The sequence below is a fragment of the Tachypleus tridentatus genome, chromosome 10 (genome assembly GCF_004210375.1).
Source record: "Tachypleus tridentatus isolate NWPU-2018 chromosome 10, ASM421037v1, whole genome shotgun sequence".
Classification (NCBI taxonomy): Eukaryota; Metazoa; Arthropoda; class Merostomata; order Xiphosura; family Limulidae; genus Tachypleus; species Tachypleus tridentatus.
The window spans coordinates 53,844,233-53,860,987 of NC_134834.1; the positions used below are offsets into that span (position 1 = coordinate 53,844,233).

A 16,755-nucleotide genomic window follows, 5' to 3' on the forward strand; every position below is an offset into this window, starting at 1 on the left:
TTTCATGAACTGGGTGCAGCCCCATAATTTAACATCTACCCCCAGCAGCAGGAATTTTTCAACCCTTTTCATTGCTAATAAACTGATTGATATCTTGAAGTTGCATACCAATGAAAGTGTCTTAGTCACTATGGCACCCGCTAGACATTCACCCATTATCAAGTCTCTTTTGAATGCTGCAACAATATTTCTTCCTTTTCCATAATATGTTAGCCTAGCTACAAATGTTCTTGTCCCAGTTACTTACAGCGCTCTAGGAATCAAGTGATACATCATGGAATTAACCTACTATGCGTCTGCAACTCAAGTCAAGCCCCAGTCTGCAAAGTCAATATATATATATATATTCGTAATAAATGGGAGTTGGTGCATGTCAATTTCGCCTTCATTATACTCACATTTTACATACTAAACCTGTTTAATACCATATTTATTATTTTGTGTTCAACTACAGTGGTAGAAAAATTTAAAGTATCACTCAATGTTTAATATTTTTCTTCGTAATCATCGTCTGTTTAGAACCCCTAATACATGTAGATGCAAATTTATTTCGTAAATGATGCAATACTGTCTAATTATTACATTAACAGCCTTATAAGATATTTCGGTATTGAATCAGAAGTTTTTGACTATGTATGAAGATTCTTACTGAGAGTCAGTTAAGAAACCTTCAACGTGCATGTGTTGCTACCATAACCAACGGTTGTGAGTAAATTCCACATGAAAAAAGCAGTAATTGTTTCTTTGAGTAAAGAGAAACGTTACTAGAAGAATTCAATTTTACCAATCTACTTTAAACTCCTGGGTGCAGAGATACAGAGACTAGCTATGTGAAGCAGTGGAAGAGAAATAATAGGAAAATAGCCCTCACAATAGCTGACGATAGTGTTTTGAAATGCATAAGCCTATTGAATCGTCGACTGTGGTCCATATATCTAATAAAAGAGCATGGCAGGAAATTCCAAGGGTGACTGCTACCGTGTGCACAGTCTGGTCTCACCTGGTTTTAGGTGGTCTCGCAGAAAAATGGCTAAGAAAGAAACTCCTCCTTATCAACAAGATGGGGCTCAACTTGTCTGACAGGACTGAAACAAATGTGGAAAAGTTATCTCTCAAACAAATCAAAGCTCAGCCTGCATGTGCCTGATGGATGTGCTTTGTTGGACGTTGATGTGGAGAAGAGTTTCATCAAACGTGTTTAAATGCAACTATGAATCATCCACAGGGTCAGTTGATATGGAGGCAGATACTTGGCTGAGGTTTGGAATGCTACACTTCGTGAAATGCATTGCCATTGCTGACAGGTACATCAAGATCTTGGAATCCCAGTTAAAGCCAACAGTGGGATAACTTCAGTGTAGCTGACCAGTGAATATTTTAAAATGACTCTACTTCATGCTGTAGGGCTAAAAGGTTTAGTAATTCTACATATACTGATGAAAACACTTTAGGGTTTATTTCATTGTTTCAGGTAAAGAATTATCTTCAAAGAGAGAGGATCAAGACACCATACTGGCCAGGTCAACAGCCCAGATATTAACCCTAACGAAAACTATTGTAAAGCAATGGTAAAGAAGTGGAAAAGATAACCAAGAATCCCCTTAGAAATAAAAGAATCCCTGAATCACGTTTGACATCATGAACTGATCCCTGCTTACATTTAGTCTCTCATGCACTCTGTGCCACGGCGACGTCAAGCAGCTATCAATGGCAGAGAGGATTCAACCAAATATTAAAACATGGAACAGACTCTATGACCACTTTTTATCAATTACATTAGTGGCATTAGCTTTAAAAAAGGTTTTTTTACTCAGTACTTTCGTATTTGCTAAGTATTTGTTGATCATCTGCTGTAATACGTTTCTCACTGTTTGTTAATAAAGAGGGATTTATATACATGTTTGTATATCTGAAATATGAGTTAGCTTACTCCCAACAATATCCATAATTAATTACATTAGTTCTGATATTACAGCTTTGTAAAATCTCATTAAAAATTACGAGAACTAAAAACGTGTGAAACAAGTGATTGATGCAATAATTGTGTCTAACACTGTACTTCTGAAGTAAATTTCCCTATACAGTTTTACCTTCTTACAATCTGTATACATGTGTGTGTGAGTGAAATAATATTTTACATTTTCCCAAGTTCTGTTTTAGTTCATGGGGAATCGACATCTGTTATCAACAGCTTAATCTCTCATGCATTTATTACAATAGTATTGAAAAATGATGTTTTTAATATCATCACTGTAAACCTAATTTATTCTGAAGTAAATATGCAGCTTTGTTTAAGAATACTATGCTTATCTCTTGCACATTTCTTGTCCTAATCACTAACAGCAAAGTTCTAATATGTACTTCTTTCACTTGTGGCAGTAACTTAGTAAGTTTTTTTCAAGTATACTTGTATTTTATTCATAAGATTATTTTTGTTTAGTTTATATTTCAGTTATTATTACTCGCATTCTAACTCAGTTTACTGTGTTTTATTGTGCAGCCATGTTGTTTAATTTTTATCACATACGTGAAGAATAACTGTTTGTTTTAATTCTTCATTTAAGCCTAACATTCTGTTATTTCTAACTAAATATATGATATTTCAGTTATTAAAGGATTCCTTAACTGATTGACAACTAATTCATCTTATTGCAAACTATCATACTATCGATTAAGCAAAATATATGATAGTTCCTGTGACTAGGATTTATTCTGAGAAAAAAACGTGGAGACAAGCCATCCTACAGACACTGTTAAATAAAATCCGGAGTGAGATTTTTTGAAAATTCTGTAGCACTTCCAGGCCTTCATCATCCAACAGACCTTTTTTCTATAATTAAATAAAATATTCTGCGATACTCGGGTTAAATAGGCATAGATGTAAGAAATGAGCTGTTAAATTGTGTCATTCTGCCATCAGGCAAAATAGCTAATATTATATCAGGGTTTACGCAAATTGGATATAGGGAGAAAAAAGACCAAATAAATTTATTTACATGACACATTGCTCTGTAAAGCTTATATATGTATCTGTTATATGTAACCATTTGTAGATAATGAAGCACAGTCGTACACCTGAGTCAATGTTAGCTAACCTTGGTTGATCTTGCCAAAGAGGTAATGTTTGATGCTCCATGAATAAATTTGCAAAAATATCCAAAAACAAACAAACTTACAATACCGTCATCTAATAAAGTCAATAAATTTTCCACAGATTCTAGCAGTAATACTTATGTCAGACCGACTATTGTACTGCCTTCTACTCTGTCTGGATATTTAGCACCTTAATAAAGTCTGGCTTTGTAGCTGGAATGTCATCGCAAAGCGTTTGAAACTTCATAATGCAAACGTGATAAGATTTTGGTTGATAGATGTGAAGTAACATAACATTCGTCAGTTCATCATTTACATAAATTCACCACAGAATTACCACTTAACTCTGAGAGACATTAAATGGGTGTTAGAGACGTAGTCGCAGCAACTGGAACAGTTGTGAACTTTACAGCCTGTAAAGATGAGATCAACAGTTGAAAAAATTTGCTGATTCTATTTTCTGAACTAAAAGATGGAAATTCGAGTTAATTATTAGTAGAATATCACCTGGACTTTTATGATACTTGTAATATCTTTAGTTATTATAACAAACCATGAAGGTAAGGAGGACTCAATGAAAGATACCACACACCTTCATAGTTGTAATAGAGCATGAAATAAAAGATCATTGATAGGATAAAATATAAGTACATATCATCAATACAGAAATATGTAATTGTGACCAAATGTTATTCATTTAAATAATAGTGACAAAATTATCTATCTCCACACACGCACATACTACGGTGATACAGCATTATTTGATTCGTTCGACGACTGTTGGCTGTCAAATAATCATGATCTTGTCGTCCAATTACTAATCACTGACGAGTTACTAGTTACACATATGCCTTTAACAAATGTCAGACACTATGTGTTGAATACGATTCCGAGATGAACGAGATCAAAAACAGAAGACGGTAAGTAAAAAGAGTTCATGCCAAATTATCTGAGGTGTTCGAGTACCTTATATGGATTTGCTAATTACTACTGGAGTACAGTACAAAGCTACATTAACAGAATACACTACGGGGAGGCCTCACTGACAGTCTGTCTTTTGTTATTTCTTCATCTTTGAATGAAAAGTTAAATTTTGAATAAAACATCAAATTGGTGATGACATCGAGTGACCGAGTGTGACAAAGTTTTAAAAATTTATTTCCTTACTAACACCACATGTATCACAAATAGTCACACTTAGCTGGGTTTGTCATAGCCACTGTATTTATCTACATAAAGTTATGTGTAAAGTTGATAAAATTTTCAAAGCATATTTCAGATATTAATACAATGGATTTGGTATTTTCATTCTTCGAGTTGAAAGTAAATTTTCGTGACTTCTCTGTGAGAAACAGTAGGAACTTACTATAAGAAGAAAAACTCTTTGTAAACTGATAATCTAGGAAAGCTCAGCTGAACAGGTAAGGAGAGCACCTTTTTAATACTCGTCGAAAGCTTTTCGCTTACGCGTGAAAAAAGAAGTTTAGTTTCCCTGTTGTTTTTCAGTTAATTTCTATTATGCATTAAACTAGATAATCATGAATATTGACCATTTCACATCAACTTGCTGAAGTCAGTATACGTTTAAGATGACATTTCTTTTCTTATTGGTCCTAGGGCCCGGCATGGCCGAGCGCGTAAGGCGTGCGACTCGTAATCCGAGGGTCGCGGGTTCGCGCCCGCGTCGCGCTAAACATGCTCGCCCTCCCAGCCGTGGGGGTGTATAATGTGACGGTCAATCCCACTATTCGTTGGTAAAAGAGTAGCCCAAGAGTTGGCGGTGGGTGGTGATGACTAGCTGCCTTCCCTCTAGTCTTACACTGCTAAATTAGGGACGGCTAGCACAGATAGCCCTCGAGTAGTTTTGTGCGAAATTCCAAAACAAACAAAACAAACAAACTTATTGGTCCAGAGTTCCTTTTTACTACCTGATTGACCTAGAGTAACTTTGAGGATGTATTAAAGTTAATTAATGTATGGATATAACACTTGCTCGAACTGCAGTGTCCAAAAATCTTGAGATTCGTTATCAGAGAGAGATTGGAGTTTTGATATCACCACTGACCAGGATTCCACTGAGGTGCGTTATGCGAATAGCAGGACAAATTTTCAAAATATCGTAACACTTAGGAAAAAAAGAAGGATTATATTGGGTTAGAAAATATGATTAACGAGTCTGAAATCTGCTATAAATTATATCATCTGCAAAGCGTAGAACCGTCACAACCCTGAAGGACTTCCTCAGTCTTTTAGAATAGAACATCAAACAGAAAAATTATTTGTATAAGCAGTTTTTCTTTCCTTTACCTTTAGAAATACCCACTAGCGTATGTGTGTATATAGTTTCATTTTGTAAATATATATATATATAGCATTATGATGAGTGAAATTTCAGTCAAATTTCAAAGTATCGTCGTTTCATATTTCATTTTGAATTTTAATAAACATGTAAGCTAGTTAGCGTCTGTCTTATGTATAAAACAATAACAAACATACAATTATAATTTACACTTAACGTCAATATTCAGAGAAATTTTTAAGTAATAACACAATTACATTAACTATCGTCATACATAACCAAGAAACGTGGTAGTTGTATGGCCAAAACTACCTGTAGAACATATTGTGTGTTATTAACAGAAAAGATAGTTTAGCGATTTTCCACTTTCTATAGCTCGAACTGTGGTAATTCAAATTGTAACATATTTTTCAGGTATGTTTTTTACTGATCCCTTACTTCACACAACAAATTTCAAGGGAATCCATTAAGAAATGCATGAGAATTTGATTCAAGTTTTTCTTTATTTTTATTCACACCGAAAAAACGGAAATTTTATTTGATGAAGAAACATACTTAACTTTCATTAAATCAAATTTAGTACGCTGATAGCTCTTTACAGCCTAGAAGTAAATTTAATCTTAATACGTCATATGGGTAAAGTTATTCAACATAAACCGCTTAATTTTGTTCAAATTTTTTGCTAAATACTAAGCGAAAATATTATAAATATTATTTAGGCCAAGCAAATTAGGTTAGCATTTCTAGCTCAAGTTTTCAAAAAGAATCATTGTACTGGTGGACGGTTATTATTCATTATTTATTGCCAACTTTCAAGCACAAATTTGCTAAATTTTATGATATTCTCCTAATTAAAGAGCGTTTAATGTCACATGAAATTAGTCTAAGCAATTAGTGTAAATAATGATGATGATTGATACCGCTGTATCGAGAACATGCTGGTGATGACAAAAAACTATTGATCTAGATTCCATGGCGTTACTACAAAGGAAGTTGTTAACACTGTTTTAGAACGTAAACACTACCAAGATTTATATTAAAGAATCCGGTTGGTTTTGAAAAGGATAGGTCTGTCATAAATAATACGGTTGCGATCGTACAGCTAATGTTGGTTAGTACTGAGTGTCACTTTCTTACTTACTATGATTGTTAGTGTTTTTTGACAAAAAGACATGATATCAAGATTACTTATCGTGTCTGATTATGAGCTTAACTTGATATAAGTTTTTAGTATAGTTCCGTTCTCTACGTACAGGCTATGGCAAAAGCATCTATACAGTTTGTTTGTTTGTTTTGGAATTTCGCACAAAGCTACTCGAGGGCTATCTGTGCTAGCCGTCCCTAATTTAGCAGTGTAAGACTAGAGGGAAGGCAGCTAGTCATCACCACCCACCGCCAACTCTTGGGCTACTCTTTTACCAACGAATAATGGGATTGACCGTCACATTATAACGCCCTCACGGCTGAAAGGGCGAGCATGTTTGGTGCGACCCTCAGATTACGAATCGCACGCCTTAACACGCTTGGCCATGCCGGGCCTATACAGTTTGTATCATACGGTTACGACTCAAAAACATTAAGAAAATAATTGGAACTAATTTAACTTTCGTTTGTTTTTTTAGCAATATAATTATAAATTAAACAATGTTCTAAACGAACTACATACATATTCACTCTTGTTCTTGTCTATAATGATGATTGCTATAAATCTCTGAAGGAAGTTACATTATACCACAATTAACTTTCCTCTATCAGGTTTGTATGTTACTGTAGTTTACTTTTATAACATTAGGTTTCAGTATGTATTCAAACGACAATAGTACTTTATGTCTCTTCTTGTCTTGTTTTAGTGTATGGAAAGTAAGAATTTGGTAATTTTCGATTATCTTGTGAAATGTAGAAAATTAGTTAATAACGTAATGTCTTGAAGATAAATTTAGAGACTGTCTTCTTTCTGTCCACCTATGAGCGAAGTTCGTATGGAACTAATAAAACAGAATCTTAAGTTTCGGATTAATTTCTGTATTGTTTTTTCTTAATTAGGCCTCGTTGAGGAAAAGAAATGAAAAAAAACTGTGCAAGTTTACTTACACAACTATACCTTCTATTAGTTAATATACGTATCTAATTTTCTAAGTTCCTTTTACTAATTACCAATTCATTAATTATCTTTTACTGTGGCCCGGCATGGCCAAACGCGTTAAATCGTGCGACTCGTAATCTGAGGGTCGCGGGTTCGCATCCCCGTCACGCCAAACATGCTCGCCCTTTCAGCCGTGGGGGCGTAATAGAGTGACGGTCAATCCCACTATTCGTTGATAAAAGAGTAGCCCAAGAGTTGGCGGTGGGTGGTGATGACTAGCTGCCTTCCCTCTAGTCTTACACTGCTAAATTAGGGACGGCTAGCACAGATAACCCTCGAGTAGCTTTGTGCGAAATTCAAAAACAAACAACCTTTTACTTCCGTGGATACTACCTGTTACCGATACGAGAAAACGTTCTTTTAGCTGTATCTTTATTACAAAGGCAAACAAATAGGGCGCTGTTTCAGTATTGTTTATCTTTGCGAGTCCAATAGTACGAAATGTTAAAAAAGAGGGTTCGAACAACGCAATCTACTGTTTTGATAGAGTAACACCAATTACATTCTTAACGTAAAACAAACTAACAGGTTAACATTATGTAACTAGCGAAACGTTTTACCAAATTGCTTGACAAGATAGCACTAGTTTACATTATTGAAGTGAAACGGTTTACCTGATTGTTAGACAGGATGACACTAGTTACGTTATTGAAGTGAAACTTCTTATTATGTTGTTTGACACAGTAACACTAATTACATTATTGACGTGAAACGTCTTACCAAGTTGTTTGCATTTTTAAACAATAAAGTTTCTACCTTTGTCTGGAAAACTATTACTGCATTTTGATTTTCCGAGTTAGATTTAATTTCTACACACTCTATCTCACGCATATATACGTAATTAAAGAAAATACTCATATATTTTGTCCTCTCTAGTGGCAAAGCGGTGTGTCTGAGGACAAACAACGCTAGAAACTGGGTTTCGATACCCATGGTGGGCAGATCACAGATACCCATTGTGTGGCTTTGCGCTAATTTCAAATGAGATCAAAAGAAGCTCACATATGTTCTTTTCAATTATCGTACTAAACGATACTGTTTATGTCCAATACGTATCCATTAAGAAACTTTCCTAAATTACTTGTATTGGACTCTAAACTTGATAATAAAGACCTGTAAAACAAGTTAGTTGATATTATACATTTCTTGCCAACAATCCTCAATTAAAATAAAAGCCCCATTGCTACATTATTTTACCTTTATGGTATATATACCAAAAATACACGTTTTGTTATTCTATTTTTTCTTGTATATTTGATTCGTCTCTTCAATTTGTCGCTTAAACGTTTTACTTTATTCTTACCAACTGTTAACAAAATCTTAACTACCTGATGGTTAATTAGTTTTCTTCAAAAATTACAACAACTTTGTTTCATTCTTTAATTATAATCAGTCAAAATGTCAATAAGAAAACATAATTACCTTCATACGTCACATTACATCAAACCAGTCAATGTAAAGCAACATCCTCTCACAACAACCTACATATTACTGACTACAAATGGCGTCGAGTGATGAAACATTTTTCTAACATCCTTTTCTGTCTGTCTTTATAATTAATTTACAGTCTTGCTTCAAACAAAGAATATTTATAAAGATATGAACACCTCGTTTTCTTTTTATTGACCCCAAACACTATAAAACAAAGACAGGAAAATATTGAAACATTATTAGAGGCACCACATTATCTCCTCCTAGTGATAAACGAATAATACTAAAACTTAATAGCTTTAAAGACAGTCAGATTCAAACTAAAATTGAAACGAAAACTTCATGTTACATATATGTTAGATTCAGATGTTTCACCGACAGATTAATAAACGGTGAAGGTAATCAGAACCGATTACTTTTTTCCAATGACACAAGGTAATAACTTACTATAATTGTCATCACTCCTGCCTACAGCTTTAAATCGCCCACATTTTTTCTTGGGTCTTTTCTTCCTCTTCTTCTTTATGGGTCTAATTTGTACGTGGCGCTTTGTGCATACGTGATATAACTTGTGAAAGCGGATAAGGCCGTTAGTGACATCAGTTACATGGGGAAAAGTCACATGCTTGAAGTCATCTAGTTGTTTCGCTGGGCTTTTGGAGACGTCCTGACATGACACCTAGTGGTAAAAAACAGTAAATTATATGTATATAAAATATAAAGTCGTTTATGTTAATTACTTCATAGGGTTAAAAGGTTTGACGTCATTTTCTTAAAACAATATCTTCAGAAAGTAAACAAAGCCTCCTCAAAGCTAACTGGCATCTCTTAAAACTAAAAATATGTAATTTTTCATAGGTTTTATGTTTGCTGTTGCCGAAACATTATGAACAAACAACTAGATTACTAACCAAACCCACAATATAGACAGTTTATAGTTTTCAATAACTGAGAAGTTCCCAAGCTTTGTTGAATAATAATAAAAGACAGTAAAATAATACCCTTTTGAATATTATTTTTTGCAGTGAATTCGTAATACAATTTGCTATAATCTGACAGAAAACAGAGAATCATTTTAACCAGGAAAAGAATTGTGTGTGATTTTCTTATAACAAAGCCACAAAGAGCTATCTGCTCAGCCCACCGAGGGGAATCGAACCCCTGATTTTAGCGTTGTAAATCCGGAGACATACCGCTGTACTAGCGGGGGCCAGGAAAAGAAAACATAAACGATTGAAAAGTTGTTAATTCATTTACTAATTATACTAAAAATTAATTATTATTTCGACTAATATGTTACTGAACTATTATCCCTGTGTTTGTTTAATTATAGTTAAAGAAGAAAACAAATATTTGGTTTGTTTTAGAGCAAAGTTACAAAAAGGAATATTTACACTGCAGTGCCGACTCCAGAATTCCGAAAGTAAGAACGTGAAGGAAGGAGTTAGAGGGATGAGGCTCTTTTTTATTAATAATTAATAATAAAGGAAACCTTTTAAAAATAGTTTAAAAAGCTGTAGTGACTCATCAGAGATTGGTAAAAATTTTGTTGAATGGGTTTTTCTTGTGCAGGGTTGCCTAGTAACTGAATACATTGCAAGCTGGGAGATATGGTAATGTAGATATAATAATATAGATATGATAATACAGATATAGTAATATAGATATAGTAATATAGATATAATAATATAGATATGGTAATATAGATATGATAATATAGATATAGTAATATAGATATAATAATATAGCTATGGCAATATAGATATGATAATATAGATATAGCAATATAGCTATAGTAATATAGATATGATAATATAGATATAGTAGTATAGATATGGCTTTTACTAAACTTTTTTGAACGAAAATTTTACAGGTGATAGATAATTTTGCCACTATTGCGCTGTCTTTGCTACAGGAACGATTTCCGAATTATAGCTTTAGAAGCCCTCAGGCTTGATACTGGGTCACAAAGACACAAGAAATTACTTGAAAAAACCTTTCAATAAATTGTTTAAGATTGCCAAAACAGCGAAAGTTTTATCTCGGATAAGCTCTCAAATAAAATGAGAAGTATTTAAAAATCTTCCAGTTTAAAGCAGTTAAGCAATGACGCAGAAATCACTTTGAACAATGATATAGTCTCAGTAACTAATAAAATAAACATACTGTGTCCAATGCTAAATTCAAATACAAATATTATATGTTTGTATTGGCTAGTCTCTTAAAGTCTAAAAGCTATATCCAAGTTTGAAAACGTTTTTTTAACAGGTGCCTTCTTATTCGATTGCGTGTACTGTTCTTAGAAAAATATTTACAAGATATATAATAAGCTTCTTAATCAAACTAAATCTCTCAATTTTTCATGTATTACAACAAAGCACAAATAAATTTCTCACTAAATCTGGCAGAAGTCCATCATTAATGGATTTCAAGTTTACTTTCCTGAATGAATTGTTTTTCAATAAGAAAATAGACAGTTTGAAGTTAAAGAAAAAAATAGTTCTGCTGGTGTATTTTATTTTTTGTATTAAAACATGAATGAACAGAAGTTAGCCAAAGTACATATCGTATAGGCTACAGCTGTGTAAATACAGGAATGTAGTTTTTCATGGCCACCTTGTTGATCGTTTCTTAACCAATATTAGCATAAAGAACCACTCTATAAATGGTTTCCAAGAGTCAACAACTAAGCGCTAAGATGGGTACGGTACTTGTCACTACAGAACAACGAGTGAGACGTTAAAAGCACTTTTATATAACTAAAACAACCTGAAAGGGTTTACAAATATTTACTTTGACTTTTCATTTATAATGTTTTCTCGAGACTGTCACGTGGATATTCATTGTTACTTTGATCATTCACAAGCTCATTCGATGAATCAATGATGCACAGAATAATTATTAATTGTAACTTATTTCAAGCATGTTTAGAAAATATTTGTTAGATGTTGAATTTGAAAACTTCAAATTTTTCCCCAGATAAATTGTAAACATTTAATTGTATAGAAACAGAAACATGCTTATATTTTCTCTGTGCAACAATAAATAAATTCTGGTTATATCTAATTTTTTTTAAATGCAGTTGCAAAATACAGAATATGCGTGAAGTATTCTTACGGTTTGAAAACCTTTCACGTCATATGTCGTAAAACCAATAAATCTTATAATGAAGATCAAACTGTGTCAATGAGATGACAACATTGCAGAGAATGTCATAATTAAAGCCCATGTGAAGTGAAATATATATTATAGTGTTTAGAATTTGATTATATGTTAGATTAGTAGACAGTGGTAAGGACATAGAAAACCAGAAAATTCACTAACGAAGTGATTAGTATGACTTTAAGTTATCAAAAACATTATTCTTCGAAACATTTGTTGGTAATCATTTTTAGGATAACAGAAACCATAAACCATATTACTTATTATTTTGATATTCGCACCAAAATTAGTTGTTATAAAAAATAAAATTATAAGCTATACATCGGTCATTGTGTATATTACAGTTTGAAAAATATGTATACACGATCAGATCGAATTTCTGTTACATTTTCTAGATATAGCGTCATATTATAAATAAACTTACAATACGGTCTTTATAAACATGCTTTTTTTATATAAATAAGTCGGAATGAAACAAAACGGATAGCGATGGCGAAATACATACACGATACGATATCTCGCGTTTACCACCTTAATTGAGCAAAATGAGTTAATTATGACACGAAAAGTTAGAATATTTTTACTGTGCATAAAATAACCCTACAGCAGAAAAGGTTTATTAAGAAAACCTTAATGTGCCAGTTGAATTGACTATTGGTACTGATAATTGTCTGTCTTTTATTTTATTTTCACCGCCCTGAATTTGCATAGTTACTACAATATACAACTCTATATCCGTGTGTTCATTTATACGTTTATATAAAATTAGGTTTAGCTTCAACTTCGTGTCCTGATCCTATATTAAACTCATAACAAAGGTGCTTAAATTTCTGATCTGTTCAAGATGTCACGCAACTTTGTCATACTTAATTACTGAACAATGATTTTATCATTCGACAGATGCTTTGGATAAAGTAATAAATGCAGTGACAGAGTATTGAAACACCTTACGTTAAAATAATTAAATGGCTAAAGAAAAAATTTATCTCATACTTTTTTTCCATCTTACATATTGAAGAACGAAATAAGCAATCTAAAATCAAAAGTACACAATACAAAAAGTACTACAATACTAAAAAGTACTACAATACAAAAAGTACTACAATACAAAAGTACACAATACAAAAAGTACTACAATACAAAAACACAATACAAAAAGTACTACAATACAAAAAGTACTACAATACAAAAAGTATACAATACAAAAAGTACTACAATAAATAATTGAGTCAAAACGTAGAAGGTATTTTTTTACTACTGGAAAAATTACTCATAAAAAATATCATATTACGACCTTTTTTTCCCATTGTGGTTTACACTGAGATTATATCAAGCCTAAACAGCTATATTAACTATTCGATAATGACTTACTCTCAACTGTTAAAAAGAAACAAAACAGACAGCCCATGAAACTGATGGATTTCTAAACCCCATCTTTGCACTCGAGGTTGAGTACTTTGTTTTTCTTATTTCATTTCATGTTCAAGTATGAACTTGGGACTTCATTTACATAAATGCTAATTGTGTTTCATCACCATTTATTCAGAAGGGAACTTCCAGCAACAGAAGTTATCTCACTGCAGCCAAATGAGTAGCTGCAAGTATAAATGAATACATATATATCAAAGTTTATATTATTCCTTCGGGCATAGTTTAAGTGAGTTTTCTTTTTAAACGACTATTAGGAAATTACAGTTTTAGCATTTTACTGAAATCAACAGTAATATTACACCAAGTCAAAACTTAGATGGACTGATCAAACTGTAAAACTAGATATTAATAAATAAAGTTATAATTTTAAAGACGCATACAACTGGTTCATAAATGCTATAGCGTTTAAAAGTTTAATTTCCAGTAGCCAATCATAACCCTCATAGAATTCATCACGATGAAGACACACTTCATGTTCAACAACCACAACTGTATACAAACAAATGGCCTAAGCATGGGCAACCCAGTATCACCAGTTCTAGCCAATATTTTTATGACACAAGTTGAAACACAAGCAATTAACACAGCATTACATCCACCACTATACTGGTACAGATATGTAGATGACACGGTTGTGGGATTCAGATCTACAGAACATACACTTAATTTTTTCAATCACATTAACTCTATACATCCCAACATTAACTTCACATGTGAACAGGAAGAAAGCAATCAAATATCATTTCTTAACCTCAAAATTACAAGAACCGATACACCATTTAAAACAGAAATCCACCGAAAAATCACTCATACTGATGGACTATACATTCCTTGGAACTTAGCACATGAAACAAAACAAAAACTCAACATACTAAGAAAACAAATAAACACAGCCATAAAACTATGCTCACCAGATAAAATTAGCGATGAATTAGACAAAATAAAACAATACTTCATCAACATCAATATGTTTTCTCCACAAACCGTAGAAAACATTATACGCACAAACCTAGACAGAAAGGAAAATCAACCAACAAAAGTAAATATATCTCACGAATCAAAAAATCACAAAACCATATATGGCATGCAGCAGCAGAAAAATAACCAACATTTGGCAAAAAACTAGTAACAAAATATGACATTCCAGTTAATATCAAATTTATTCAAAAAACCAGGCACAAAACTGAGGTCTATACTATGTAAAATCTACACTGACAAACACTACACCAACATTATTTATAAAATACAATGTGATAACTGCCACGACTTCTATATTGGAGAAACAAGTAGAAAAATGAAAACCAGATTCAAAGAATATAAAAATTCACCTTCACATGTTTTCGAACACTGCAAGTAAAATTAACACAACATAACCATAGAAAACACTCAAATACTAAATAAAGAAACAAACATTAACAAACACGAAATTAAAGAAGCCTTACTTATACAACAACTCAAGTCCTAAAATAAACCAATACAAAGAAACACCTTTATACCTATATTAGAAATAATATAATAAATAATAATAATAAAATAAATAATATAAAATTATATATTCAAACACCTAAGCACGCCCTTTACATTCCGACACTCAGTTACACAACCCCTTTCAAACATGTGGTCAGCTTCCGGTCAGTTACCTCTTCCTTTCCTTGTGAACCTGACGATGACCGAAAAAGGTCGAAACGTTGTTCGCTTCTCTACGTAAAAAAAATTTCTCAACCCAAGCGAGCCGTTTTTACATATATTAGTTACTCATTAGTCTACGTCACAATGCAGAAGCTAATTCAAATGTTAACCTTCTTCTGACAAAGACCGGAACAGAAATCCAATTATTCTGTTTTGGCTTTGAATTTCCAGACTAGGCAGAAGACAGCTATCCGACACCCTTTACCATCAACTTTATCAGTAAATAGTGGGATTTGTCACTACATTATAACACCCCACAACTGATAAAGTGAAGATGTTCGGCAGCGTAGTTTCGAACCTACAATCTTCAGTGGCTTCAGTTATCGATTAATACTTACATAGTTAAGTAATGAAATCCAATGAAAAACACATTATCATATTTATTGGGTTTTTTTTTCTCGGTGTAACGAACTACCCAAAAAGCTTAAAAATCATTCAATTTCTACGTAAAATACTGTTGGTATTTTTGTTTTGTATATCTCTTATTTTATTAAGGCTTGAATTTCGCCCAAAGCTACTCGAAGGCTATCTGGGCTAGTCATCCCTAATATAGCAGTGTAAGACTAGAGGGAAGGCAGCTAGTCATCACCACCCACCGCCAACTCTTGGGCTACTATTTTACCAACGAATAGTGGGATTGACTGTCACATTATAACGCTCACACGGCTGAAAGGGCGAGCATGTTTGGTGCGACCGGGATGCAAACACGCGACCATAAGATTACGAGACGAGTGCCTTATCCACCTGGCCATGCCGGACCCAGTATTGCTTGTATGTTTGTAAAACGTTTATGAATATACAATATATATATATATTTATTTATTTATCAGTTATTAGTCGTAATAACCGTTATTATAAATTGTATTATTGCTTCTTTATTAAATACGTTCGTATTAAGAAAGTGTGTGTGTGTGTATTTCGTATAGCAAAGCCACAAAGGGCTATCTGCTCAGCCAACCGAGAGAAATCGAACCCCTGATTTTAGCGTTGTAAATCCGGAGACATACCGCTGTACTGGCGGGGAGCCGTATTAAGAAAGAAAACTGTGTATCAATCTCGTTGGAAAATATCATACATTTGATATGTATTAACGTTCACTTCACTTCTATAATTCAAATTCAAATTTCAGGCTATTAGAAATTGTAATTGGTAACATAATAAATAAGAGACTCGTCTAAGATAAATTATAACATGTAACATTCCAAAGATCGTAATGTATTTTTTATTTCGCGCAAAACTACATGAGGGCCATCTGCGCTAGCCGTCCCTAAATTAACATTGTAAGGTTAGAAAGAAGGCAGCTAGTCATCACCGCCCATTGACAACTATTGAGCTACTCTTTTACCAACAAATAATGGGATTGATTATCACATTATAACGTTCAAACGCCGTGTTTGGTGTGACGGGGATTACAGCCCGCGACCCTCAGATTACGAGTCAAGTGCCTTAACCGCCCACTTCGCCATGCCTGGCCGTAATTCGGTTTGTTTAGAACATCACGTAAAGC

The 16,755-nt window shown here is 33.3% G+C and overlaps 1 protein-coding gene across 1 annotated transcript in view; it reads right to left on the minus strand.

Annotated features, from left to right (window-relative positions):
* Window positions 1-16,755, minus strand: part of LOC143229296 (fibroblast growth factor 8-like) — a 64,756-nt gene that overhangs the window by 15,528 nt on the left and 32,473 nt on the right. Inside the window, exon 3 of the mRNA XM_076461428.1 lies at window positions 9,414-9,645. Within this exon, the coding sequence (XP_076317543.1) occupies window positions 9,414-9,645 (232 nt within the window). The remainder of the gene's footprint in view (window positions 1-9,413; window positions 9,646-16,755) is intronic.